The sequence below is a fragment of the Hemibagrus wyckioides genome, linkage group LG04 (assembly GCF_019097595.1).
Source record: "Hemibagrus wyckioides isolate EC202008001 linkage group LG04, SWU_Hwy_1.0, whole genome shotgun sequence".
In the NCBI taxonomy this organism is placed as follows: domain Eukaryota; kingdom Metazoa; phylum Chordata; class Actinopteri; order Siluriformes; family Bagridae; genus Hemibagrus; species Hemibagrus wyckioides.
Window position 1 is genome coordinate 23,062,411 of NC_080713.1, and position 27,983 is coordinate 23,090,393.

Here is a 27,983-nt window from a genome sequence, read left to right on the forward strand (position 1 = left end):
ATAGCCAAATGTCATTTTTGGTTACGTCGCCATCGTTTCCCAAAAGCATGTCATTTATTAATTCAGCAACAGGCTTTGTTTTGCTTCTCAGCAAACCACAAACTTGTCATTTAGATTTCGGCAACTTGTGAAGTCACACTGCACATCTGCTTGCAGTTATCGAGGCGTATAACAGTATGCAGACTCGACGCTCCTGACATAGCGTGGTTTGTGTTATACAGAACTATGCAGTGGTTTTAATAGGAAAGGAATAGTGGAGCTCATTTTCTCATCCTTTTAAGAGACAAAGAAAGTATGAGACTGAGAGCGAAATGCAAAGTTGTCATTCATTTTTATTTGCTATCTAAAGTTTCTAATTCAGGGGTTCTGAGTGAAACAATGTGTAAAATGACAAAGTCCTCTCAGCCTCCATGTCTCACCATCCATCTCTCTGTCACGGATCAGTCCCCTGAGGACACTAGCCCTGCCGCATGGGGAGGGGGTCATAGTTGTAGCTCGTGTCATCAGAGGATGCTGAGGCGTCACTGCCGCGAGTCCCGGATGACACTGAAATAAACAGCCAAGCTGCTAACGACACTTATGCAAACACAGATAAAGAAGGCGAGATAAACAGAAGCCAAAAGCAATGGAAAATTGATATGCAAAGATGCAAAGCCATCAGCAGAACGTCCTGTAATATCTGCTCGAGTGCAACTGCTAAACATTTCTAAATGTCTACACTGTTGCTCATTTTGCACAGAGAGAGAGAGAGAGAGAGGGAGAGAGAGAGAGAGAGAGAGAGAGAGAGAGATGAGTAAAGCAAACAAGTGTATCCAATGTCCTCAGTTTTGTTGTGTGAGCATGACTTTCTTTTGGTAGGTTTTCAGTATCCTTCTGCTTTGCTGGAAAAAGATCGGATGAGCTCAAGCAGCCCATAAACTCGATCAATAAGAATAACGATGAGCAAATAACTGACATGCTCGCTACTGTACAAAAATATAAATGACGTATTTGTTGTTTTTTGCAATGTCACACTGTTTAGTGCAAGGTGCCATAAATGTCACCCTCAGCTTATAAAATTCATGTACAGTGTAATGAAACATTTGGCTTCTCATTCAACTTTCCACTAACAGATCTTATTAGGACCAAGTTATCATTATTTACAGTCCAACATATTTTCACTTACTGATGTTCGGATGAAACCTTTTCAATTCAAGTGACCAGTCAATCAGAATAATAGGAATCCAGTAATAAATACAACTCTGATAAAGATTGGTTTTGTGTTGTGTAAATAAGGGTTTTATTACTGTGTGAACAATGGATCTGCTGACTATACTGAATGGGGGACACCTTGAACCCAGGAACCCACTCTGAAATCCACTAGTCCATGAGGTTCTCCTGGATTGACACCCCAAAGATCCCAAACTTTTTCCAGAGGTCATCTATCATCTAACTCTATCCAATATAGCTGCAAATTAACCAATGTGGTCATAAAATGAGAACTGGAACCTGGTGTTCCCTAGACCCTACTTTGAGAACAACTAGTCCAGTGGCTTAAAAATGACTTATTAGACTAATATCCATCAAACAAGACAACGGTTCAAGGGTTGTGTAGATAGATAGGAGTTATTACCTGTGGAAAGAGTTTCTGTCTGGATCCTTTTCAGATAAAACACTCGGTTATATGGTTTTATATAGAAAATTTATTCTAGAGGAATAACTGAGACCCTTAAGAAGCTTAGCTTTTATAGTTATACTTAATGTTTAATATTTAATAGTTACTGCCTTCTCTCTTAGTAAATTCAAAGCAAATTCAAAACTTTATTTGTCACATACACATCACAGTATGGCAGCTGTCCATGTTATAAATATATTTGTGTATAGTAGTGCAGAATACAATCTTAATAAGGAAGCTTTCAAAAAATGGGTTCCATCAGGTTCCATAACCTAGACTGACAACACAAAAATCTCTTCAAGAGTTTAGATTTAACTTTTCCAGAGGCCATTTATCATCTAATACTAACCATCATAGCCATAAATTGACCTACACAACCATGACTTGCGAATCATTGAGGATTCTGACACCATGGCTGGTAAAAATTAATAAAATCATTTTCATTTCTACTAAAAAATAAGGCAAGGCATGAAAACATCAATATAAATGCATTTCTTTCTCTTTTATTCGGGACTGGTATGTAACTTTGATGGATGATTTCTGTTAGGCCTGCTTTCCCATGTTGGTAGTCATGAAAGACATGGAACAGGACGTTTCATGACAGTAGATCAAACCTACAACTCTTAACGTTAAGGGATCAAGGGATCTTTCACTCTGGGGGAACCCTTCGAAAGATGGGGTTCTGGATAAAAAAGAAAGAAAGAAGGGGGGAAGGGGGTCCTTTTTTTCAATCCTAATGTGCACCACAGGCAAAACACTGCAAGTGAGAAAACCGTAAGTGGCACATTCTGTAATTTCATATCACTTTAATTAAACAGTAAAACATTATTTCAGCTAAATCTCCAGAGAATTAATAACCGCTTGAGAAGTAGGCCATTGTAAATTGCCCCATGTTCTAACAGAAACAAACACATTTGCTGCACAGATGTTTAGAGAACGGTGCTCTCTGTGCATGAATGATAAATGTTGGAAAGAGAACATAAAATATTCAGGATAAAATATGTTTGCCTTGCACAGACACGACAAATATACCTTAAGTTGTGTCAGAAACCCATCATGAAATCAAAACTTGGTATGAATGCATCTAAAAAAAAAATTGGTTGGTATGAAAAAATATGGTATCGTATTTCATGCACCCTATTTTAGAAACATGGAGCAAACAAAACTGGAGACTTGGACCTGATCCCGTCCTGTAGACTGATCTGATTCCAGTCAGTACATTAACAAAGCTGTAAAGCTGTGCTGCGTGTTAAATGAACTTCCCGCTCCGGTTCAACAACCTCAACTCTTAAGAGCACTGGCCAGGAAATTGTGCCTGAGATAAAGGGGGCTTTCCTCATCCTGGACGCTGGGATCGCTTTAAATGGCTGATGGAGTAAGAGGGGAGGGATAACGGCGCTGTGTAGGACTCCGAGCGCGCGCGGCTCACCATCATCATCATCATCATCATTATCCTCCTCATCATCATCACCACCAGCCTCCGCTCAGTGGACATCACGGCCAGCAGCTCGGCTCCTGTCTGAGCTCCAGCGCGCAAAACACTTCGTCATTTCTCCTCTAAGCAGCCTCGATCACAGCACACCCGACTACAACATGTGGATTTATAAGCTCCTGCTTTGCCTTTCTGTCCTGCTTTACTCGGGTAAGTTAGTTTGATGCTGCGCGACTCTTCTCCGCTCGAGGTTTTTAATGATTATTATTATTATTTATCACCAGAGCTTCGATTATCCAGGATAGATAAGACTGTAAACTTGGGTTGTGATGAAAGCCCGAGTTGAGTCGATGCGCAAAAAAATCCTGTTTCGGGCGCATAAATCTGAACCTCGTCTCTGTGTCGCACTTTAGCCTGAACACTTTTACTACACGTTAAATAAAGTTTCGCAAGCTTTGGAAAGCTGTGTTGTTGTGGTTCTGTTAGCTTTCCTACATCTGGACGTATGAGTCACGGAGCTGGGAATTAAAGAAGCAAGATGCGCTCATGTTTAGCTGTGGAAGTGCTGCAGGCTCTGAGAACACGGAGCTTCCTCACACTCATAGCTCAAAGATGTAAAGTTCATGATAATAAATAGTCAGGGTGGATAAATAATCTCTCTCTCTCTCTCTCTCTCTCTCCATGTGTGTGGTGTGTGCCTTACATCTCTTAAAAAGAGTCAATCTTTAATCCTAGTGTATGTGAAGAATGTTTGCTTTCAGACAGTTAGTGATGTATTCATTGATAAGGATATAAAATATGCCCATGAGTTTACTCCAATTTAAATTTCTAATGTTGATGGGCAAAGGTTCAACCCTGATACCAGAGGGAATGCTGCCTGGAATGGGGATGCAGATGTGAATTTTTTTTGTGTGCTCCTCTTTGCCTGGCTGCCTTGTATTTCCATTCAACATTCAAGGCAGGTTTGGGCTAGAGACAGACCAGTCCAGTGTGCTTATCTTTAAAAAAAAAAAAAAAACTTCCCTCTTCTCTCAGCCCATTAAGAACTTGGACTGCAACCATGTCCAATGACCTTAGACACTAGAGCTTGTTCATGCATGTGGAAGTTTGTCTCTGGTTCAGTTCTGAAGGAGTTCTGTTACCCGATCGGCGAAGATTTGGCACGTTCCCACGTGGCCCTCACAATGAATCCACTCAACCTGAGTCACTGTACTTAATCAGAAAATGATGGATATCCTTGCCTCTTATTACACAAGCTGGATTAATCTTGCACTAAAGCACACTGTATTGGCTCAGGTTCTGCTCCACTCTGCCAGTGTCTAGTTTACTTAATCAGTTATAGTCTTATTAGTGTCAGGCGTGTTGTTACCCTTAGTCCTGTGTAATCTTTATTTAATATTATTAGGAAGGGTTTTTTTGTTTTGTTTTGAAGGAAATGTATATGACCTATGACATATTTGTTTCATATGGCAGAAAGCAAGAGGCATGCGCTTCAGGACTACCAGAAGACTGACGGGGTTCGTCTGGTTGCTCCGCCTGACTCCTCCTACATGATGAAAAGCAAGAAGATGAGTTTGGGGAAGTGTGTGCGCCGCTGCAGCCGCAACAGAAAACTCCCTTTCACCTGCAGGTATGGAGGCCTGTCAGGGTCAATAAATGCAGTTAACCTCGTAGAGTTTATGAATACACAGGAAGCATGTGCAGTATATACAGGGAACCACCTGCAGCCTTCCCATAGTGGGACTGTGGAGGTCAGAGTGTGGATTTGATCAAAGCAAAAATATTTGTGCCATGATGAAACATTGGCTTGTGACTAAATGGAAAAAAATGGATAGTGTGCATCATCCTGCATCTCGTCTACAAAACCTTCTCAAAACAAGAAAAAAAAAAAAGTTGGCTCAGTCTAAACTGCACAGTGTACTCAGAGGAAGGAGCTGGAAGCTACATTACAACTGGAAATGCACCATCAGCAAATCGAGTACTTCCTATTTTGAAGTCTTGCGTAACGGCTCATTTGCCAAACAGCACCTTGGCAAGCTCGGAAATATCAGCCATACTTGTAGAGACATTCCGCATAGAAATAGCATGTGATTTAGAAATTAAAATATCAGTGCCACAAATTCTGTCAGGTAGAAAAAGAAGCAGCTGTTTCTAACCTCAAACAGCTGGTTATTATCTCTCTCTCTCTCTCTCTCTCTCTGTCTTTCCTTCTTGTCTGTAATTCATCAAATGTTGTCTATTTTTAAAAAAAGTTACGAAAGCAAGTGAATGGATTAATAACTCAATTTGCATTCAATCTTTCTCTCCAGAGCTTTCATGTTTGATCAGAATGGCACGAAGTGTCATTTACTCTCCTTCGACAGCCTCACAGTGGGCGTCCATGCCGTGACTGACTTCAGCTTTGACCTTTACGAAAAAAAAGGTATAAAAGCTTTCTTGCATTACAGTTGCTGTGCTGATGCTGTAATTTGACAAGGAATTTAGTTCCATATGGTTTGATTAGTAACAAACATCTGTTCCTGGTTTTTCATGGGGGTCCTTTACACTAAAGACACACTTTCTTCCACTTTTTTTCAACTTATGTAACTGTCTAATGTTGTTTAGAGGCCTTATTTATAAAGGCTTTCTTTGGAATGTTAAAGCTAGATGAAAGGTGGATGACCTGTATACACAGTGACATGCACACATCAGGAGTTCATCACCAGAGTGAAATGAAATGACACAGCACTGACAGCTTGCCTTGTGACCTCTATGTCAGCAAATCTTGTTTTTCTTTTCCTTTGCAAAATTGAGTACAATTGTCCTTGCTTGTGTGGCACATGTGAAATAGTCCTGATATGAATAGCTGTTAATTTATCTGACCTTTGCTGTATTTCTCTTCTAGACTTTGTAAGAGAGTGCATAATCGGCACAGGCCTGAATTACAAAGGGAGGAGATCAGTGACCGAGAGTGGTGTTGAGTGCCAGAACTGGGATCTGAACACACCACATGAACATCAGTAAGATTCTCCATCAATCCCTTTTTGTGTCTTTTTGCAGTCTTTCAAAATCTTTATTGCGTCTGGATCAATTTCACCAGCCCTTTTTCATTCCCGCTTTATTAAACACCTTTGTTATTTGTAATTCTGTGACAAATGAAATGCAGTTGCACTCATTTGGAACAGATGCATCACAGACTTCACAAGGGCCTGCTCAAGATTTGAGGATTTAATGATTAATTCAATTGTCTTTTGACAGAAAGCTATGCTTTGTGGAAAGCTTTAGCTCTGACAGCAAGCTCAGCTTTATAAACCTTGAGTCAGACATTAATATGCCTGCTGTTGTTCAAAAACCTACAGTCTATTTATGCTTATGCTGCACTAACATCTAGGGCATTCAAGGCCACCATTGTCAAGTCCAAGACCAGGTCTAGCTGAGATCAAATCAAGACCAACAGTCTTCAGGGGGTCGAGGCTAAGTCACGACTGAATCCAAATGAAAGTGAGGCTGAGTCAAGATCGACATTTGAGGCCAAGTTTGCTTCAGCTAGACGGCTGCATTTGAGCATTGCACCAATTATTACGCTATGTTTATCTTAGAAGAAGAAATTAGTCTTTGTGAAACTCCTAAAAATGGCAACAAGTCTGAAACTGGTTCAAGCCAATTCAGAAAACATCTCAACACCAGACTCTAGTTCCACAGCCCTACTAACATCACACACAATTCCAGCTATAAACACTGTATGGACTTGTGAATAACTGCACTTAAATATGCATTTATATGCTCACACTTCTATAAATAAGTGCGCTGAGTTGTAGGAGTTGTTTTTAAAAGGTTAGTGTGGAGGGTCGGCGCAATAGTGGGAGTCTTGACAGAATGCAGCACAAGGCTTAGATAAGATAGCTAATGTGTAGGGCTTATTTGCCAAGAGTTCATTATGGCTGGTGAGTTCATTAAGGATGCTGAAGCAGCATGGAGCCATCAGTTTACTGCCTGTCATTTACTAGGGAGAATAGTGAGACTGTGACTCGGTGCCAAGAGAGCTATACGTCTCAGACTTTCACAAAGCTGCCGACACATGAAAACATGACTACCTTGAAGGGACCTTGAGGGTGTTTTTTTTAATTCTCACCTCCCCTTGTTCTTTCTTTCCCCTTCAACTTTTTATATTTCCTAGCGGACCCTGTATGGTTAAAAAACCTGCTTTGAAACCGTTTCAGCAGATTTGGAGCTGAGCATTGGAAAAAGGAGGCACTGTCAAACTAATTTGTCACATTTTGATATCACTGACAGCTTTAAAACAGATTTAAAGCACAATCTAGTATTGCAGGCTAGTTGAAGTTCTGACTGTAATGGACAGGTTTTGACTAGACCGTATGGACTTTATGTGGGATTTATGGGCCTGCTCACTTTCAGACCTCCGCTGAGAGAATTGCTCTGGCCTCCTGGCAAAGGGTTGTTGACCTCTACATTTTTTCTTGAGCAGGTATCTTCCTGTATATCTGGGAATCCCTCAGTTCTCTTATGGGTAAAGGCAAGCAAATTCCAAATATTGAATATTTGATAGAGCAGAATCAAATGGATCTTAAAGAGTCCTTTGATATCAGGATTTCTACATCTGTAACAATGTTTATTTCCTCTATAGATCCTAAAGGACTTCTGTAAGGTGTGAAAAATATTCTATAGACAGAGATGGCAGATTTTTTTTTTCCCCCTTTTTTGTCTCACATTGAGTCTGAGAGTCTCTGCCTCTTTTGATCTGAACCTGCTTTATGGTCTTTGATTTACTCATATGAGTAGGAGTGCAGAGGAGGACTTGAAGTGGGTGACATCAGTATCTAGGATGGCTGTCTGTCTTCCTGTTTCCATTTATCTTTTTTTTTTTTCTTTTTTATCTGTTTAAAGCGGAAGTCTTTTCCAGTGTTAACAGACATACAGAAGTCTCAGTAGCACAGCTGGTTGTTATTTCCTGAATATACAGATGAAACGATAGAATCCCTTGAGCTTACCCTTATTCTCTTTTCCTTTACCTATCAAACACACTTAGCTTCTTACCCCGGCGGCATAAGCAGAAGGACCTTCGGGGGAACTTGTGCCGGAACCCAGACAATAGCACTACGGGTCCGTGGTGTTTTACCAAGAACCCCAGCATACGCTATCAAAACTGCAACATTCCCCAGTGCTCACAAGGTAAGCTTCCGTTCACGTATCTAAACTCGTTGAACAATTCACTGCTGAGCTACTCTTTGATTTGATTTTTCGATTGCTTTCTTTGAGGTAAGAAGACATTCTGCTAGTGAAGTAGTCACGAGCCAGGTTTTTTTTTTTTTTTTTTTTTTTTTTTTTGCATGCACTACTCTGCTCGCTAAATCAGGACATGGGAGAATGTGGGCTGAATATGCGGAGTGCAATGTAGAGAGCTTTCTCTGGAGATAGCGATCAGGCAAACAGAGACAGCCTTCTGTCTATTCTCAGAGCACTGTGCTGAAATACGGCTGGGAGGGTTTGTTAATAAATTAGTTTCCCATAATCAGAAACACACGCGGATGGATGTAAAATCAAGGTTTCACGAAAATGGCCAGGACTGGACATCTGGTTCCAATATGCTGATCCAGCCTTTATAGTGAAGTACAACAGTCATAACAGGCTTTTGCGGGTGCATTGCTGCTTAGGTGACCTCTCTCTGCTGTGACGTTCGCCGGGCCGTTATGACTAAGCCTCTAGATTTTCAATTACTCATTTCGGTAACCTTTGATCATTTGAAATCAGTTAGAAGCTCTGGTCTGCCCCTGGAGACGTACTGACAGCTTAATGGGTGGTATTTCAGCTTATTAAGGTGAGGTGTTACCTGATGTAGCACCCAGCCTAATGGCTACATATAGGAATTTCCTTAAGGTTAGATGGGAAAGAAAAAAAAAGAGATTGATTGCAATAAACATTAACCTAATTCCTGATACAATGTGCTTAGGGACTTCAACATTCCATCATCAGTTGTTTTTATTTCTGTTGTATAATGTGACAACCATGTTAAAGTCATTTTCTCCTTTCTGAGTATGCTAAAGTCTCTCAGCTGTGCATGTGTGTGTGTGTGTGTGTGTGCGTGTGTGTGAGTATTCCTTTGGGCTTGCTCCTCAAGACTAAGATTCTTACCAGCCATGTTCCTCATCCACAGTGGAATGTATGATGTGTAATGGAGAAAGCTACCGCGGGCCCATGGACCACACGGAGAGTGGCAGAGAGTGCCAGCGCTGGGACTTAGATGAACCTCACAAACATCTCTTCCATCCCAAAAGGTATGAACCCTCTTGGCGAGAACATATTCCATAGGGACATCATTCTATTCTATTCATTTTGGGACAGTGTACCAAGCAATTCTGAGTAATTGTTCAGAGCCAGTCTGCATCAGTACTAGGAAAGCTTGCTGTATAAATAAATAAATAAATAAATAAATAAATAAATATTGAAATAATAAATTAAGATTTAAATAATGAACTATTTACATAATGTATAATAATCTGTCAATTCTTCATTTCTAAAATCTCAGTTCAAACATCTAAAACAATGATTTGTTCAAGAAAAGTTACCTGAAAATGGATGTTTCATCCTTATTCACCCCTTTGGGAATCACACTTCTGGAGTACATTACGACATGTCTGTTCTGCTGGTTGAAGTATGCGCAAGAAATAAATCTTAGAAAGTTCTGGCGGAAAGCTTATGTCCACTTTGGTATGTGATTCTTAGTGTTGTATATGTGTGCAATCTGTACTTGTGTATTGCTACATGAACACCGTATTCATCAACATTACTTTCAATTAACATCAAGCTGACGTGCTGCAAAACTTTAACCTGTAGCAAGTCTTGAGAAATCGTAGGGGTAGTGGTTGAGAAATGGATTGTTTAGCTACTCTCCCCTGAGTAGATAAACTCACAAGAGCTCTTTAATCGGACATTGGAAATGCTTCCAGTGAGGAATGGCATCTGCCAGCGCTGTTTGAAAAGCATTCGTGAAATCAATAAAGTATATTCCCAGTACTTTGCACTGTGGGAAATGGTGTATCCTGTAAAATGTGACCGTTTTCCACAATCCTGCCAAAGAGGCAAGTTTGGACCATGTTGTTTTAAGCTTTAGAAGCTTTAGGGTTCACAGTCCAAGCAATTCACAGAGATTCCACAGAAGCTGACTCCATCCGAAGCACAAATTGGTTGATGCAGCATGCCTGCAGGTGATCATGGGTACTGCTTGTTGTAAATCAGGCTGCACAGTGTTGCTCATTCTACTCTCTCTGTCAGGTACCCAGATAAAGGACTTAAGGATAACTTCTGCAGGAACCCAGACGGACGCCAGAGACCCTGGTGCTTCACTACCGATCCTGACACTCCGTGGGAGTACTGCGATGTCAAACAGTGTGGTGAGTGTGATTGTCAATGTGTGTGAGTATATACAGATTCTCTCTGGGTGTGTGTAGGCAAGTCAAGGAGACCAAAAAAAAAAAAGGACTGCCAAATTTACAGCTTCCTCTTCCTGCAGCTCCCCACTCATTTGGGACCCTCACAGGAATGTTGTTTGTGGCGAACAGAGAAGAGGAGGGTTTGTCCATAAAAAAACCCTCTTCTTCCTCCATTACGCTCCCTCACTCTTGCTGTTGAGCAGAGTCTCCAAGTGTTTGTTTTTCCTCATCAGCGCACTGGTGCATGGCCTTATCTGAATGGGTGCCGGGGCCCTGTGTTTTGGTTTGCTTTGTAAACCCTGTGTCTGCTCTACAGACATGAGACACGTGTGGGTTTCAGTTTTACGCAGACACACAGACACACACACACACACACACAGAGGCAATCACACATTTTCAGGCAGGATTTGCTACACAATGCTGTAATCTGTGACATTAATGAGTAGTCTTAGTTCCTCGCCTTTTCCTCTTCCTGCTTCGGCTCCTTCTCAATCTGCCCGAGGATATTTTAATGACTTGGGAAGCAATGAAGCAGGATATCAGGCTTAGCTTCCATTTTATAAATAAGACTTACAACCTGATGGTTGTAAGTCTGCGCTAGTGCTTGAATCACAATTGCTTTCTGTGCTGTACATATATTTTTTCTTTTTTTAACAGAGCTGATTTACTAGTTCTCTCAGACACTGTGGATCTACAACTTGTAGAATCTCCTTACATCTCTCTCTTTACAAAATCTCCACACAGTTCTTCAGCCATGTGCGTCCCATCTGTGTGGATACTGATGCAGAAATGATCTGCAGAAACGATCAGAGCATCTGTGTGCAGATTTAGATGGCGTAGGTCCACTTGGAAAGTCAACCTCCTGTCTATCTGAGCCCTGAGTCTTAAGGCCAGAAAATGCTCTTAAAACCTCGGCTGTTGCTCTGCAGTAAACACAACTAAACATGAAGCACTGTATTGTGTTGCTTTTCCAGCTCTGTCATGCTACTAATGAAGCTGATCTTACACGACACTGCCTGAGTATGCAGTAATAAATGCTGTTAACATGACATGAGAAAGCCCTATGTAGTAGGAACAGATATGCTTGAATTGAATGTCATATGAGGGTCTAATTAAAGAGAGTGAATTTGGCATTTATGTGGAGGGGCCAGTGCACAAGGATGTAACCGAACATGAAAACGTTATTAGGAATAAAGACATTGAATAAAAGGCATACTATTATTTTTTTAAAAGAGCTTTCAGTAAGCTTTACAGGGCATCTTGTAGATACTAGAAGTGTGGGTCAGACCTGGGATCTGGCAAGTCAGCATATATGCATACATTACAAATATAAGCTATGAAACTTGTGGAACAAACAAACATATGAAGTTTAGTAAAAAGTTATGCATTTAATGCATTCAGTATTTAACCCTTAATTTAAGTAGATGAAACCAAAATAATAATAGCGTAAATGGGATTAAAAATAAAAAACAAAAACAACCCCTTGTACATCTTTAGACCAATTATGAACTTGTGATATAGCTGAGGTCAAGGAAGAATTAGAACCAGATTTTTCCAGTGTTTTCCAAAAAAAACCTCACCCCTTCCAGTTTAAGCCACCCAACCCAAATCTGAACAAACAACACTGATATTTACAGATACAGATAAAGATAAACAGATGCTGAGTGACACCCCTAATCTATACTTTAGAAATATAAATATAGCCCTACTTTATTTATTTAGTGATGGTGGCTTAACTGGTTCAAAACGAGCTTGTTTAAGAAATATTTGACTGTTGTTTTACCAGAAGTGTCACGTTGTTTTTATTGTTTTCCATTCAGCAGCTGCTTTGACTCACTCAGGACGCAAGGGGAAAAGAAAAACCAGAACTACCGTTGTTTCATTTTGAACTTGCTCAGTCGTAGAAAGAATGAGTCTGACTCATGGTTCATCACACTCAATGAGTAATGCTGTTTTTTGATTTTTTTACGTCATTCCCCCTCTATGTTTTTCCTCCTTCGCAGAATCTGACAGTCACAATGATGTTGAAACAACTACGACATGTTTCCGGGGGAATGGGGAAGGATATCGTGGGACGGTCGCAGTCCCTAAGGATGGTTTGACTTGTCAAAGATGGGATACCCAGTTTCCACATTCGCACTCCTTTACACCACAGAATTACCGCTGCAAGTGAGTGTGCTTCTTACACACACCTCCAAAACACAGTCCGCATACATTATAGTAGATGTTCACAGCCTTGTTGCTAGTATAACATCACATCACTATCTCCACCAAATTTTCAAGTGTGTGTGTGTGTGCGTCATTCCCAGACATTTTCTAGGTGTTAAAGGTAGCAGTGTACTTGCAAATAATGTGTTTGTATGCTCTAGTGGGCCGTGTTGTTTACCCTGAGGCAATATTATGCTAAAATTACTTTAGCATTACATTTTTCTTTTCCCAAAACCTTGGTCAAATTTGTATTGTTATCTCTCAGCAAGAATTCAGTGCCACTTCCCTTTTTTTTGTGTATAAAAAGTGATTCATTTTGTATATTTCTTTAACTTGCTCTATTTTGCTTTCGCATTAGTATGGTGGTTTTGGTGGAGCATTTGTTTGAGTCTCGTCCCAATCCCAGTGCTACCAGCTAACACTTCAACTGCCGCCCAATTAACTTTGCTTGATGCACTGCAGATTTGCACAATGATTACATGAGATTTTGCAGATGTGCATGGCTGGCTTTCTGAAAATTGCAAATACAAAATGCAAGCACACGTACGTGAAACTTACCAGAAGTATATATTAACCCTTATTAAAAATGAGTCCTTTTGCATTTGAAAGTTCTGGCCAGAAACAGACATTAATATGTTGTATCTCTAAAGACATGGACGACTGGGCAACAAGAAACAGGCTCAGGCAAAAGAAACAGGCTCAGGCACTACTGCCTAAATTATAACGGCCAACTGAGACCAAATTATCGACAGTGAAAGCGCAGGATGTAATGGTATGGCTTTGCAAAATTTCTAGTCTGATTCTTGGTTTGGAAACACCAATTACTAGATGTCAGGGTTCAGAATGAATAAAGTCCGATCTCTTATTCAAGTGCACCTTATATAAACTGATTTCGAATACTATTTTATTAAATAGATAGTGCTAGACTGTATTTTTTTTTTTTCCAGCCCAGAAATAAGCTTCATCCACTGAAAACAACTGCTCTGCTTTTTCATTAGGAGACTAGTTCATTTAAACAAGGGGAAAGCTTGTGAATTTATTTATTTATTTATTTATTTATTTATTTATTTATAATTCATCTTACCAGCACCAGAGGGCTCTAAATATCACAGACCGCTCCTTTAATACAGCTCCTCTATGTGAAATCAAATAAACTGGTTGCAACACAATGTAATATTTCTCACATTTCTGATCTATACATTTATTTCAATTTATTGATTAGTGATTTAGTGATTCTTTTTTTAAGTGACAGTTTAGCTCAGCTCACCAATAAGACACGACTTTTTCAGTTCCCAAATAGCTTGTTGATGTGCCGTAGCATAAACCAGACAATTGTTCAAATCAGCAATGTACAGTGATAAATACAGTAAGCATTCCTGCATTAATGTTATCGTGCCTACTGTGTCTGTACTTCATTAAGAAGATTTATTTCTATTTATCTTGATAACCGATCACCTCCTGTAATCCACCAACTCCATGCAGTACATCTTTAACAAGCAGCAGTGCAGTGGATCTTCCATCATGCTGCCTTGCACAGCTGAGTCAAACACACATCCCACTCTTCACACTAATGAACAGCTCAGATGTTGGGAAAAAAAGTTCTCACATACCTCAGCTCTCAACATTTATCTAGAAGAACTGGCTCAAATAGCTGACTTGTTCACAAACCACACAATTGTTCAAATTCTGCTTGTTTGTCTGGAGCAGATCAATCGTACAGTCAAAAAAAAACAACCTATTACGGTAGTCAAATCTATATGAAGTTATACCTTATTGTGTGTATGTGTGTATTGCAGGGACCTGAGGGAGAACTACTGCAGGAATCCCGATGGCCGTGATGCTCCGTGGTGCTTCACTACGGACCCTAACGTGCCTTGGGTCTTTTGCACAAGCATCCCAGGCTGTGAAGCGATAACAGCTGAACCTGATGGTGAGATGCAGTTTATTGTATTTTTCTGAAAGTCACAACCTGCTTCTAAATCAGCATTGCCTTAAAAGATAAATTATGTCTATACCATGCTTAGGTTTGCACAATATATCATTTGTGAGTTGCTATCACCATGTACACTACCAGTCAAAAGTTTGGACACACCTTCTAATTCCATGGTCTTTCCTGATGTTTATTTCTTTCTACATTGTGAAACAATGCTGAAGTACACAATAATGTCCTTTGAACAGTTGATATTGAGATATGTCTGCTACTGATGCTCTGTAAAGCCGTCATAACGGCTCTAATCTGAGGTGCTGTTAATTGGTGATTTGTGAGGCTGGTAACTCTAAATGAACTTCTCCTCTGCAGCAGAGGTAGGTTTTGGTCTTGCTTTACTGGGATGGTCTTCATGTGAGCCAGTTTCATCATGGTGCTTGATGGGTTTTGCAAATGCACTTGACAATACTGTTCTTGCAAGAACTATTCCAGAACACCTGACCTTCGTGTCTTAAAATAACAACCAACTGTTGTTTTTTGTTGTCATTACATATGGATTACTTAAAATGTAATTAAAATGTATTCCAGAGTATTGTAGTAGTAGTAGTAGTAGTAGTAGTAGTAGTAGTAGTAGTAGTGTAAAATACAGTAGGGCAGTGGTTAAGTGGTTAAGGCCTGGGTTCAAGCCCCAGCACTGCCAATCTTCCACTTTTGGGCCCTTGAGCAAGGTTTTTAAACCTCTGTGTATCATAGCTGCCTCTGCACTCTGACCCCATCGTCCAAAGCTGGGATATGTGAAGAAATGAATTAATGTATGTGTGGAGATAATAAAGGCTTCTAAATATAGTTGTTCTATAAATGTAGGTGGTTACAATTAGATTAGATTCACTTATTTGTTATTGAGCAGTGTACAATTACAGGATAATGCAGTTAGCATCTAACCAAAGGCAAAGTGTGTGGAGTACATATAGACGGTGAGTTAGGGTGGCATTAAAAAGCCTGAGGCATGTGACGTGTGATGTGTGTAAAAGAGTCTGGAGACATGGATTACAGTAATGAAGACAGTACAGTGAACAAAGATGTAAGTCGAATAGAGTTATGGGGTATAACTGGTTTTGATCAATTTCAAAATTTATTTTGGGATGACAACAATGTTATATTGAATATAACGGAATACAATAAGTCAGTTGGTCCATGTGCAGAAGTAGGTGATGAAACTGTAATGGTGTAAGTTGATCTGAGGCAATGTGGGGGCTGGAGAATGGGGGATTAGTGGCTTTTTGAGAAGTAGTAAAAAGTACTTTTTACTGGAGTCAAGACCATACTGACCTTTCCGGTGCTAATATGACAGTCTGAGATACTCAAATGAGCAGTCCAGATTTTTGCAGACCACAATTTTATTGTATTCAATATAACATTATTGTCATCCTAAAATAAAAGGCTGATTTTTAAATAAATCAAAACCAAGTTTTTATTTTTTATTTATTTTATTTATTTCATCAGACATGTAGCAGTATATTTGCAATTACCAATTTATTGTTACTTCCATGTAGCACTAATGGGGCTTCAGTTTATAGACCAATGTGCTCATTATATGTGATTGGAAAAGAAACCAAGATCTTTTACTAATTTCCCCTTAAGGTCGGGATTGTTGTCTTTCCAAAAATGTTACACAGCTTCGGTATAAGTTGCTGGGATTTTTTTTTTCTTTTGATACCTCTTGCTCTTTTGGGCTCGTTTGTCCTTGTGAAACATAAACTGTTCGTTTGTAATATAGCATTTTCTGAGATACTCTCATTCTTCCATTACCGAGGTTTGGCATTTGTGCAGACTGCTCCCAGTGGTCCGATCTCTATAGCCTCTAAAATAGGCTCTAGTTTGAGGCATGCACATAGGGAATGAACGGTAGTGTGGGAATATGACAGTAAGGCTCAGACATTAATCACAATTGACAGCTTTGTGTGTCTAACAATGCCAGGGAGGGTGCATTGGAGGACATGGTTAGGTGCTGATGCTAAAATCAATTTAGCCACAGTTCTGATCTGGGATCACTGGGATCTGGGATCAGGGCATATGGGGTAAATGGGGCCGTGTTGCTTTTCTGTAAGCAATGTTAGCTCATTGTTTATCTCATGTGCAGACATATTGGATGTATTGTCTTTGCATGTATGTTATTATTGTTATAGGAACATTGACATACATTTATATAACCCAGATGCGCCAACCTTTACTCATTTTCCATAGAAGATATGCATTTTAACTTCGGTTATGTTTGTATGAGTCACTGAAAAACATTGAATATCGTTCAAATATACACAACAAAACAGCTTGTAAAAGCCCCCAGTAAAATCAGCAGATGAACCGATTGACTTGGAACCATTGCATAGGTCTTTTGAACTCTCTGATACTGACTGTAGGCTCCGCCCCTTTTCTCCCATCAGCAACATTTTAGCCAGTGCTTGAATTTCCTGCTTTAAAGATTATGTCAAGTTAAATGCTGAATGTTTCGAGCATATTTACGTGAAAAAATTGATTGACATATTTATTAAGGATGGCACTACAAAAACGTTCACCTTCTATGTTCATTTTCCAGATCCATATAGGCGGATGGAAAATGTGGAACCATTTTACAGTTTTAATTTGGGACAATTAGTAAGAAAAGACTATATTGCAAATGTATGTTTTTATGTACATACCATAATGTATTTACATGAAGTGGCACTGATACAGAAATGACTCGCAGCTACGCGTAATTCCATTTCAAGTTATGATTGGCAGGTCTGTATAACCATATTCCTGTATTTTCACCTGCTGTTTCAGAGTGTTACACAGGAATTGGTGAGATGTACAGAGGGAGGCAGATGAAGACTCGTTCAGGCATCCCCTGTGCACCATGGAACGACCATACTGAGAGGTGAGATCCTGAAGCCTCAAACTCAGTAGCAACACCCCCTCAATCATACTCAGTGCACTCAGGCCATAAAAACAAGCTTTCTTCAAAATCTAACCCCTAAGCACTAATCTCCTGAACCTGGAGGCATTCTTCATTGAACTCTTTTCTATAAAGCCTGACCAATCTTACAATAAGACACTACAAAATATATTTATGTTCATACAGCACATCTTTTCAGCTATTTAGTTTCCATGGACACGGATTCAAGTCTGCTTATTAATACTTCGTGCATTGCGGGATCTCAAGGACAGTCCCTTGATTCTGTGTGCTGCTTGAATGATCTATTTATCTTTGTGGTTCAAGGGTAAAGCTTGGTAGCAAAATTAATAGGATAGCAGAAATAGCTCACACCCACACGTTTCTGGGTTTTGATTTTTAAGCTCGGTGTGACCACACAAGTGTCAATGGAGAAGCTGAAATGAAAAATGGCAGGAGACATTCCCATTTGCAGTGTTACATGTATGAGGAATCTGATTCATGTATATGTTAGTATGCAGGCAGACTTTTGGTCATTTTTAATGTCAAACCTGGGCTTAATGACAGTTATACGCTGAAAAAGAGGGCATGTGCGTAATATGTAAGAAAGAAAGAAAGAAAGAATGAAAGAAAGAAAGAAAGAAAGAAAGAAAGAAAGAAAGAAAGAAAGAAAGAAAAAACAATACATTTATTAAATTAAAAAAACATGATAATAATAATAATAATAATAATAATAATAATAATAATAATAATAATAATAATAATTATTATTATTATTATTATTATTATTATTATTATTATTATAATAATAATAATAATAATAATAATAATTATTATTATTATTATTATTATTATTATTATTATTATTATTATTATTATTATTATTATTTAATATATGCAAATGCTATTCAAGTTATATATCAAAAATAATGAAAACGAAACCAGTGTGAATCCAGAAAACTTTCAGTGTACATTTTCATTTTGAAAATGTACTGGAGTAATTTGCCAATCTGGAAACATATTTTAGTCTTGGATAACTCATAAGTCTTTACATTCCTAAAACATAGCGTCTACAAATCCGTTTTGACATTAAAACTAGAATGTTTATACCACGTCTACTGAGATTTTTACTTCTACATTGCTTGAATACTTGCCTGACATATGGACAGTAAATGTGCAAGATTTTTTTCTGTTGCAGAGATTAAGATTGGCATCAACTGTAGGTTTCCAAAAAGTGTGTAAGTGTGTGTGTGTGGGTGTGTGTCTGTGTGTGTATTTCCCTGATTGAAACAGTGCAGTGATGTTTCTGTTGTCCACACTGACCCCGAAATGTGTGGCGTTAAATAACTTCCTTGTTTTCATGAACAAGTTCCAGGTCAAAGTTCAGTCCCCCCTGTGCCTTCACACAACCCCACTAAGGCAATGAAACAAAGCACAGAGGTTGCTGGATTGCCAGGGTATATTTGTCTTGCTTGGGAAAATAAGCTCCTTGCACTTTTTTTGTGGAAGAAAAACACAGTTTAGTGGAGAAACCCCTTTTTGAGAGTGTTCTAATTGATGGCAGCATGCAGCAGTCAGGGTGACTTAATTCTCCAAGAATTAACAGCAGGCTCTTGCAGCTGGAACAGCAAGCTTTAGGGCTGACCTCTGACCTCCCAATGCTCGGTCCTTACTCAGACGTCTTGCCATTCTCACATCAAAGAGGGTCTGGTTCTTAATTTGACCTACACTCCATGAGACATCACGACTAGGTCAAAGGTCACTCAGGTGTGTAGGTATGAGAATCTAAGGTTAACCCTTACTACTAAGCAGTAGACGTCTCATTATGTTATAGAAGGATAATTATATTTTTATACTGTCGGTTTTAACTTCTACATGTTTTTGTCTTCTTAGGTATTAGCTATATAAACAAGATTTATAATATATATTTTAATTAAAATATTACAATAATATTGTTAATATTATATACATATTTTACAAAATATTACAATTATTTTACACACATTTTACACACTTATTTATTTCTTATTTTTAATCTTTCATACTGGAACCAGAAATTTTCTCCTGATTACCTTCAGTTCCTAATAACATGAACATAACCTTTATAATATAGATATACAAATGTGAGATTCGAAGCATTTTTTTTTAATTTCCATTAGAGAAAACTGAGCCATGATGGGATTTTTATTTCAGCATTGTCCTACCTTGAAGGAACATTTTAAATGGGTCATTTCGATCTGAACATAGGAACCTGGTTGGAAATCGTCCAACTCCTCAGCCCCATGTCCGTCTTTGTAACATTTGGATTTCTTCGCTCCTATGGAATTCCTGCTGGAAAATTTGTAGTGTTTTGACACTATGGTATTCCCCGAATGTGGAGGAACCCTGGCTAGTAATGTGGGAGAGCTGAGAGAAAGAGGTCATGTCACGATTAATGTTGAAGCCAAATGCTTCTCCGTGTCTCTGGAGAGGAACAAACCGCACAGCTGTATAGCACAGGGTGGGGAAGAAGAAAGCGCTCGCAAGCATACATTCTGATCAGAAAGCTTGAGGTTGATGACGAATGAGTTAGGTGTCTGATGTGAGCTGTTTCATTTCATATTTTTGATTGTACTGTTCAACATCACTGCTCCATATTACTGTGGGTCCAGAATATTTCCTCAGTTATGGATTTGGTGGAATTTTATGTCCATTTTGTTAATATGTGAATATTTTCTAATCCTCCTCTTTTCAGGAAAGCCAGAGACATGCTGACCCAGAATGATGAACTGGAAGGTAATTTCTGCAGGAATCCAGACAAGGACAAACATGGGCCATGGTGCTACACCAACAGCTCCCTCATCCCCTGGGATTACTGTACAGTCAAGCGCTGTGAGTCACACACACACACACACACACACACACACACACACACATAGAGCTTTAAGTGGAAAAATCAATATTGTTTGCAACATCCAAAAAAAAAAAGTGGAAGCTGTGATTGCATAAGTATTCAGCCCTATTGGTGCGAAATCCATAAATCAGCAGATTCATGACATACATAATCACAAATAAGTGTATGGCAGTTGTACCACTACAAAATGTAACACTACAACTTCAAGGGGTGTGAATACTTATGCAGTATTTACTCGATTTTTTCTTGTGGAACAATTCCCAATTTCTCAGCAAAATTGCCAAATTTAGAGTTTGTCTAAAACGTATATTCTAAGGGTAAGATATTTTACAAAAATATATTTAGATTATGCAATATTTAATATTTAATGATAAAATTATTAATATTTAATACACAAGGTCTCTTGATATTCAATCTTGCAGATGTTTAAAAAAAAATAAAAATAAAACTACAAACTTATACCAGTACATTTTTAACATAAATGTAAACATAACATGTTCATAACCACCTCACTTGTGATTTAAAAGGTTTTTTAAAATAAAATATTATAATATTTTCTTTATTAAATTATTACTAATTACATTCTTGAGTTTATTGAAGTATTTGATCTTAAAACTGATTCAGTTTACTATGTGCTTGAAACTTTATTGTTTACCTTAATTGCTACCTGCTTAAAAATATTAAGGATTTGGAAATATACATTATTTTGCCATTTGTTTCTTACTACTAAAAATCTGCATATTGCACCTTCTGCCTAGTAATCATTCATAGCAGCTAGTGTTTGTTTAACTGTTACCTGAGAAAGTATTCCCTTCAGACTTTCTCGAGTTTAATATGTGACTGAAACCCATCATTTAATAAACGATGTATTACATTTTAGACATAACACATGACTGAGTAATTTCAGCATCTAACTAAACACTCAGACTTGTCAAGCAAGGCAACAATGTGGAAAATAATAAGCTTCAACAGTGATTAAAAAAAACCCTTTCTAATAAGCAAACAAGCTCCATATGATGTAATTAATTGCACACATTAGGTCAGCATTGTGTGTGTGTGTGTGTGTGTGTGTGTGTACTCCCTCAGATAAAATTGGTAGTAGCTTTGTAGCTGGACAAAGTTGAAGATTAAGCAGTGTGTCTCCAAACAGAGTTTTGACCATTGAATCTCATCCTTTTGATACTAATTAAACGACTAGTCTTTGTAGAAAGATCTACAATCTTGACATGGCTCATGATTCAGTGCTGTAGTTTAATTGAATCTGATTGGTCAGAACATACTGATTAATTTTCTATATAGTGGCTGCTCTTGACGCAAGTGCTTGATCTAATAAACCATCATTTCTAACATACCAATAATAGGTGTGTAATTATTGATCTGGTGAAGTTTTCTTTTATAAAGCTTTATTTAACGTTTTTTTTTTTGAATGAGTGCTTTGTTGCTAAGTTTCTTGACATGAGAATATCTTCAGGATAGAGGATTTGGTGCTTCATGGTTTCTTGGTAACATGACAAACTGCTTATTAATTTGGGGGCTGGGGGGGCTGGTGAAAGAGCAACTGTTTATACCTGCTATAACGTAAGCGAGAACATACGATTGTTCACGAACGACAATAAATGCACCTATAGATGGGTAAAAAAATGGTATAACATGTCATTCTTTAATAAATAGACATTTCAAGGTGGTAACAGTAACTCATGACAAAATCATGACACTCAGATGGTGTTTATTTAACTTACACTTATGGTCCATGACTACAAGCACATACACATTTGATTAAAGGAGGTAAAGTCCATTTGGTTTGGACTGCCTTTCAGCACTGGGCATGTCCTTCTCTCTTTGTCTGTCTCTCATACTCGCACAACTCTGAGCAGAGGTGCTTCACAGGGGGGTTTATAATTCTTGCTCAATCATCATGTAGCCAAAGCAGTCCCACATGCAGGTTAAGTGAATGCAGTAGACCTCACACAAATGTTCTCTCAAGTTACATTGTAAACAATGTGTAGATATGCTCATTAGTTTATCTCACATTGATCATCTTGGGCCAGCTAATTATGAAAGGAAAACTGGAGTAATTTGCTTGTACCCTGTGTTTTTTTTAGGTGAATTACAGAACAGTCTACCACGAAAAGGTAATTATGCAGCAGATTATGTCTGCTGATTATGTCCTAGTTGTAAATTCTGTTAGAGCTTTTCAGAGTACGGAAAAAAAAAAAAAAAATCTTCATTTTTGAATTGTAGCTGAAGCCTCGGGCGTCTCCTGTTTTGTCCATAAGCAAGTGAGGATAGTGGGTGGTGGCCCCATTCCGATTAAAGAGGGCAGTTGGATGGTCAGCATTCAGAAAGGGTGGGTAACTCAATGCTGATTTCTTTCTACATTACGTGAGCACTTGCGAAAGGTCACAGTAAAATTTGCAGGAATAAATGTTAAGGCTTTTGGCAGCATTTTGTGGAAAGTTTATCTAAATATTGTCTTTACACAAAGTGTCGTTTGTACTTGAAATGTGGCGCTGTGCCAGTTTGAATCCGCTGGAAATTCCCTTCCGAAGATGCTTAGCAGTGTATCTGTGCTAAACCTGAAAAAGCATGATGTAAATGTCTGCCTGGATCATCTGTGGTTTATAAAGTGTGACAGTCGTATTCAGCGATATTGAGAGTGTTCATGGTCTGTGTGTTCAGGGCTGCTCACTCATGCGGAGGCTCGCTGGTCCGTGAGGAGTGGGTGCTGACGGACAGAGAGTGCTTCTCTTCATGGTAATTTATCAGCAGTCGCTTTACACAAGCAATGTCGCGCCCTGGATTTGACCTCCACGTTCGTGGAGGTCAGAAGGGTCCTTCTCCAGATCTCACACGATTTGTCTTAAATGTCTAACATAACAAATCATAGCTACCGATGCTTTTAAGACCAAACATATTAAACCACCACCATGTATGTACGTTCTCACAAGATCTCAGTGTGAAAAGATGTAAGCCAGAGAATCTTAGTTTATTTGTGTTATGGATTACTTTGTGTACAAGTCTCATGCACACAGTAGTTCAGCTTTGTTTGCATGCGTTATCTCAATTCAAAAAAGTAATAAATGGCAGAATTATAATGCAAAGATTTACCAGTACTCTGTGTCTTTCTCAGTGTTCCTGATCTGTCTGAGTACAGAGTATGGCTTGATTGTGCGCATCTGAATGAGTCTGGAGAGAACACTTGGAGAAGGCAGGAAAGGAGGATTGCTCATGTTGTCTGTGGCCCCGAAGGCTCAGGACTCGCCCTGCTACAACTGGCACAGTAAGAGCCACCGAACCAATCATCTAAAAATGAATACAAACAATCAAGCAAACAGTTCAATTAATTAATTTACATTTTATTTTATTGTGCTTTCTTACTATAGCAAGCCTATTTTTAAGTAGTTTTTAACCTGTTTCTGACTTGCTTTTCTGCTCACCATGCTTGTAAAAGTAGCTATTTGAGTTATTATAGCCTTCCTGTCAGCTCGAAACAGTCGGTCATTCCACTCTGACCTCTCTCAGCAACAAGGCATTTCCGCCCACATAACAGAAGGTTTATTTATTATTTTCTTTGCACCATTCTGGGTGAACGCTAGAGACTGTTGTGTGATAATCCCAGGGAACCAACAGTTTCTTAGATACTTCCAGCACCAAGAAGTCAATGAGATCATGATTTTTGCCCAGTTTGATAGTTGATATGTAGCTGCATGATTTTGATGCGGTCCCTTGCTGCCACATGATTGGCTGATTGAATAAGCCTGTGGACTGGTGTTGCTTTTAATGTGGCCTGTATAATTTATATTTTATACATTATATTCAATAAGGACATATAAAACCACAACAGCAACCGCAACAAAACTGCTACAGCTGTTGGTGCTTTTCAGACTAAAGATATAAGATCACCACTATGCATGCATGTTCTCACAAGATCTCCATGTGAAAAGACCGAAGCCAGAGAATTAGGGCTGGAATTTAGTTTATTTGTATTATGGATTACTTTGTGTACAAGTCTCAAACACACAGTAGTTCAATTATATTTACATGCATTCCTCTTAAAAAAAATAAAAAAATTTAAAAAATGCTTGTGTTGCTGCCAGATGATTGGCTGATTGAATATTTGCATGAATGAGCCTGTGGACTGGTGAGCTTTTTAATGTGGGTTGTATAAATTATATTTTAAATTGGATAAAGAAATATAAAACCACAACAACATCTAAATAAATAAATAAATAAATAAACAAACAATAATAATAATAATAGTAATAATAATAATAATAATAATAATAATAATAATAATAATAATAATAATAATAAATAAATGTTGGTATAGTAAATACTCACTTAGACATGCTGTATTTGTTATATAAGTCACTTTTGGTATGGACTTTTATCATTGATCCCGCACTTACATAACATGCGTATGAACTGCAGTTTTTCAAGGTGCAGTGAGTTAAATGTCATCACTGTTTCTCTATTTTCCGCTCTGTACCTCAGGCCTGCTCTCATCACCGAGCATGTGAGGAGGATTCAGCTGCCTGTAGCTGGCTGTACCATTGCAGAAGGCACTGTGTGTTCAACGTACGGCTGGGGGGAAACTAAAGGTGCACATTATCTTACAGTGCACAAATCAGTGCCAAAGTTTTCACAGAGCTGTGTTATCACAGTGCAATAAAAGTATAGTGTAATAATGAGAACTATAATCTTCTAGGCACAGGACATGAAGGCACACTTAAGAGTGTTCAGCTGCCCATTGTTAGCAATGAACGCTGCCAACAGTTACACAGAGGAACGCTACAGATCACTGATGCTAAAGTGTGCGCTGGCGGGAAGAGAGATGAAGGAGTGTGTGAGGTGAGAAGATTCACAATCTATAGCATGTCATATCCTACAGTCTTATCTTAATAGGCATATATTTTAATTTTATAGATTTTTTGCTTTGTATATGAGATTGAGATATAACCTGTGGAAAGTATATATTAATACAATATTTTATTTTTGTAATATGATAGATTAAAATGTAATTTGTCTGCTAACACATTCAGGGATGACACTTTGGGATATTAAAAAATCTTAATAGTGGCTCAGTACGTCTTGTCTTTGTCCTGTGGATATGGAGTTTGCGTGTTCTCCGTGTGCTTTGGTGGTTTTGGGGTACTCTGGCTTCCTACCCCAGTTCAAAAACATGTGATGCAGGCTGATTGGCATGTGTAAAGTGTCTGGGATGTGTGAGCATGTGTTTGTTTGTGCCCTGCGGTGGTTTGGCACCCCATCCAGGGTGTCCCCCGAGTCTGCTGCTAAAGGCTCTCGGTTCTCTACAACCCTGTGTAGCACAAGTGGTATAGGAAATGGATGGATCCCAATATAAAAAAAAAAAAAAACCTAGAGAGAATATGCCATATTATGTTTTAGGAAAGTTTTCCAACAATATATGACAATATTTTTCAAATATGATTAACAATGTATGTAATTGTATTTTATAGTTATAATGGTCTTTTTGCATATCTTTTTGCAAAAATATCGGTAAAGAAGCAAAATCATTTTTTTTCCTTGGTGAACCAGCCTTAAAATTACTTTCTGATGTTTTCTACTAGACACATTTGCCAGCTTTATATGGAAAAAAGTCATATATTATGAATAACTGTTCCTTTTTTTAATGCGCTTCCATTGTCACGTCAACAGAAAGACTATGGTGGACCACTGGTGTGTCAGGAAAAGGACAGTAAGGTGATAGTGGGAGTGAGTATCCACGGCAGAGGATGTGCCCGACACAACCGGCCAGGTATCTTCGTCAGCGTGGCCCAGTATACAGGATGGATACACAAGGTGTTCAAAACATACCCAAATTCAGACTATAATTATTAATTCCGAGCTTTAGTAAGACAGGAACTGGAACTGAGCAGTCCTGAGGATCCAAAACATTGGAGACAAAAATCAAGGTGACCCACATTAGTGACTTCACAACTCGCACGTACATTCAACTGTGTCCGAAAATGTGAAAACTGGGACGACATCTGAAAATAGAACCTGACTATGTTCTGATTTCATAAAAAAAAAGTGAAGGTGATATGGCTGGATTTCATTCAATTCCATGTGTATTGTTGTAAAAGTTGAAAGAAACGGTACGAAGGCCAGCTGCCTAAACCCTGATCAAGGACGAGCTTTGTGACTCTTTATATGGATTGTGGAAATTATTATAAATTTCAAAGCCATGTTTGGGAAAAATGTCTCCCCCCCCCAAAAAAAAAATCTGTGGATGATTTGTGAATGTTGTGTACACAAGAATGACAAAGAAGAGCGGAGAAACTGTTTCTCTGGGAATTGATTTAGATCATAAGGAAAGATACAGATCTGAAGCGATTGTAGAATCTTTGGCCCAAACTATCAAGCAAATATTCTTTCTCAGCTTAAACAAATATATGGACAGAACAAAGATTTGTCGATTTATACATTCGTATTGTACATCTCGGCTCTAAACCTACCCCGCAGTATTATCTGTTACAAAAAGGTGTGCATAATATATGTGTAAAATATGTGTACAGTAGTATTAATTCAAGGCTTTTTTGTTTTTTTTTTACTTTTATGCTCCTGATAATACTTGAATTCACACACATCCAACAAAACACTGTCTGATCCGATCGCACATCCTCAAGTCATGTATTGAAGGTTCGGTTTGCTTTACGTAGGTGTGTATGTCATGCTCAGTGAACTCTGTAGATGTTCTAACATGTTAATGTATCCCCAACATATGCTGTGTTTGAATTATTATCAGAAGCCATAGAAGGGTTATGTGTTGTAAATACTGTAGTCATCACTCCCGATGCTTGGGTAGGTCTCATAGACCTTTTATGGAGGTTGTAAAATATTATGGGTCTTTGTGTGTGTGTGTGTGTGTGTGTGTGTGTGGTGTGTGGTGTGTGTATTCTTGGCATAATCTTGATCACTAGACATTATTGCCAATAAAAATGTTGAAAGCATGCTGGGATCAAAAAGAGAGTAGATGCTAAATTTAGTTCTATTTTGTAGTTATTATCAGCTGACCTCTTCAAGAGTTTGTGTGTATGTCAGGGGGCATAAGTCAGAGTTGTTTGTCAACCATGCTGCTGGCAGGATGCAGCTCTGCAGGACAGAGTGTGTGTGTTTGTGTGTGTCTGCAGTTGTCTGTGTGTGCAAGGTATATATATTGATCAAGAGGAAATAAATATACAGCATTTTTGACCCCATGGGAACAGTAGCCAGGTCCCCACAAGCATTGGAATATCTGGTTTTGTCCTTGTGGGGACATTTGGCTGGTCCCCACAAGATTTTATTGTGTGTTACAAAAATTCCAGCTACAAAAGTCCAAATTTCATTTTGGTGACTGAATTTATAATTAGGGTAGGACTTAGGTGTAGAAATAGCATTAATTAGCTGCATAATTAATTATGTCAATGGAAGGTCCTCACTATGATATGACAGATGTGTGTGTGTGTGTGTGTGTGTCCATGAACAAAGAAGCCACCATTAAGCTTCTTCA

At 38.6% G+C, this 27,983-nt stretch overlaps 1 protein-coding gene and 1 long non-coding RNA gene across 3 annotated transcripts in view; one reads left to right on the forward strand and one right to left on the reverse strand.

Annotated features, from left to right (window-relative positions):
* Window positions 1–27,983, reverse strand: part of LOC131352001 (uncharacterized) — a 103,887-nt gene that overhangs the window by 11,853 nt on the left and 64,051 nt on the right. The gene's annotated exons all lie outside the window — the stretch shown is intronic.
* On the forward strand, window positions 2,975–27,946 carry hgfb (hepatocyte growth factor b). 2 transcript variants are annotated; one of them, XM_058387795.1, is made up of 18 exons: window positions 2,976–3,296; window positions 4,560–4,716; window positions 5,396–5,508; window positions 5,971–6,085; window positions 8,113–8,255; window positions 9,238–9,358; window positions 10,356–10,474; window positions 12,517–12,682; window positions 14,518–14,651; window positions 17,469–17,562; window positions 20,312–20,448; window positions 22,573–22,602; window positions 22,712–22,817; window positions 23,150–23,224; window positions 23,601–23,750; window positions 24,965–25,071; window positions 25,179–25,321; window positions 26,150–27,946. In XM_058387795.1, exons 1-18 carry the CDS (start codon window positions 3,248–3,250, stop codon window positions 26,330–26,332), a joined length of 2,142 nt encoding a protein of 713 aa, XP_058243778.1. In that variant the 5' UTR covers window positions 2,976–3,247; the 3' UTR covers window positions 26,333–27,946. The 2 variants fall into 2 exon arrangements, with proteins under 2 accessions (XP_058243780.1, XP_058243778.1); XM_058387797.1 differs by lacking the exon at window positions 23,150–23,224 and having other exon boundaries at window positions 2,975–3,296.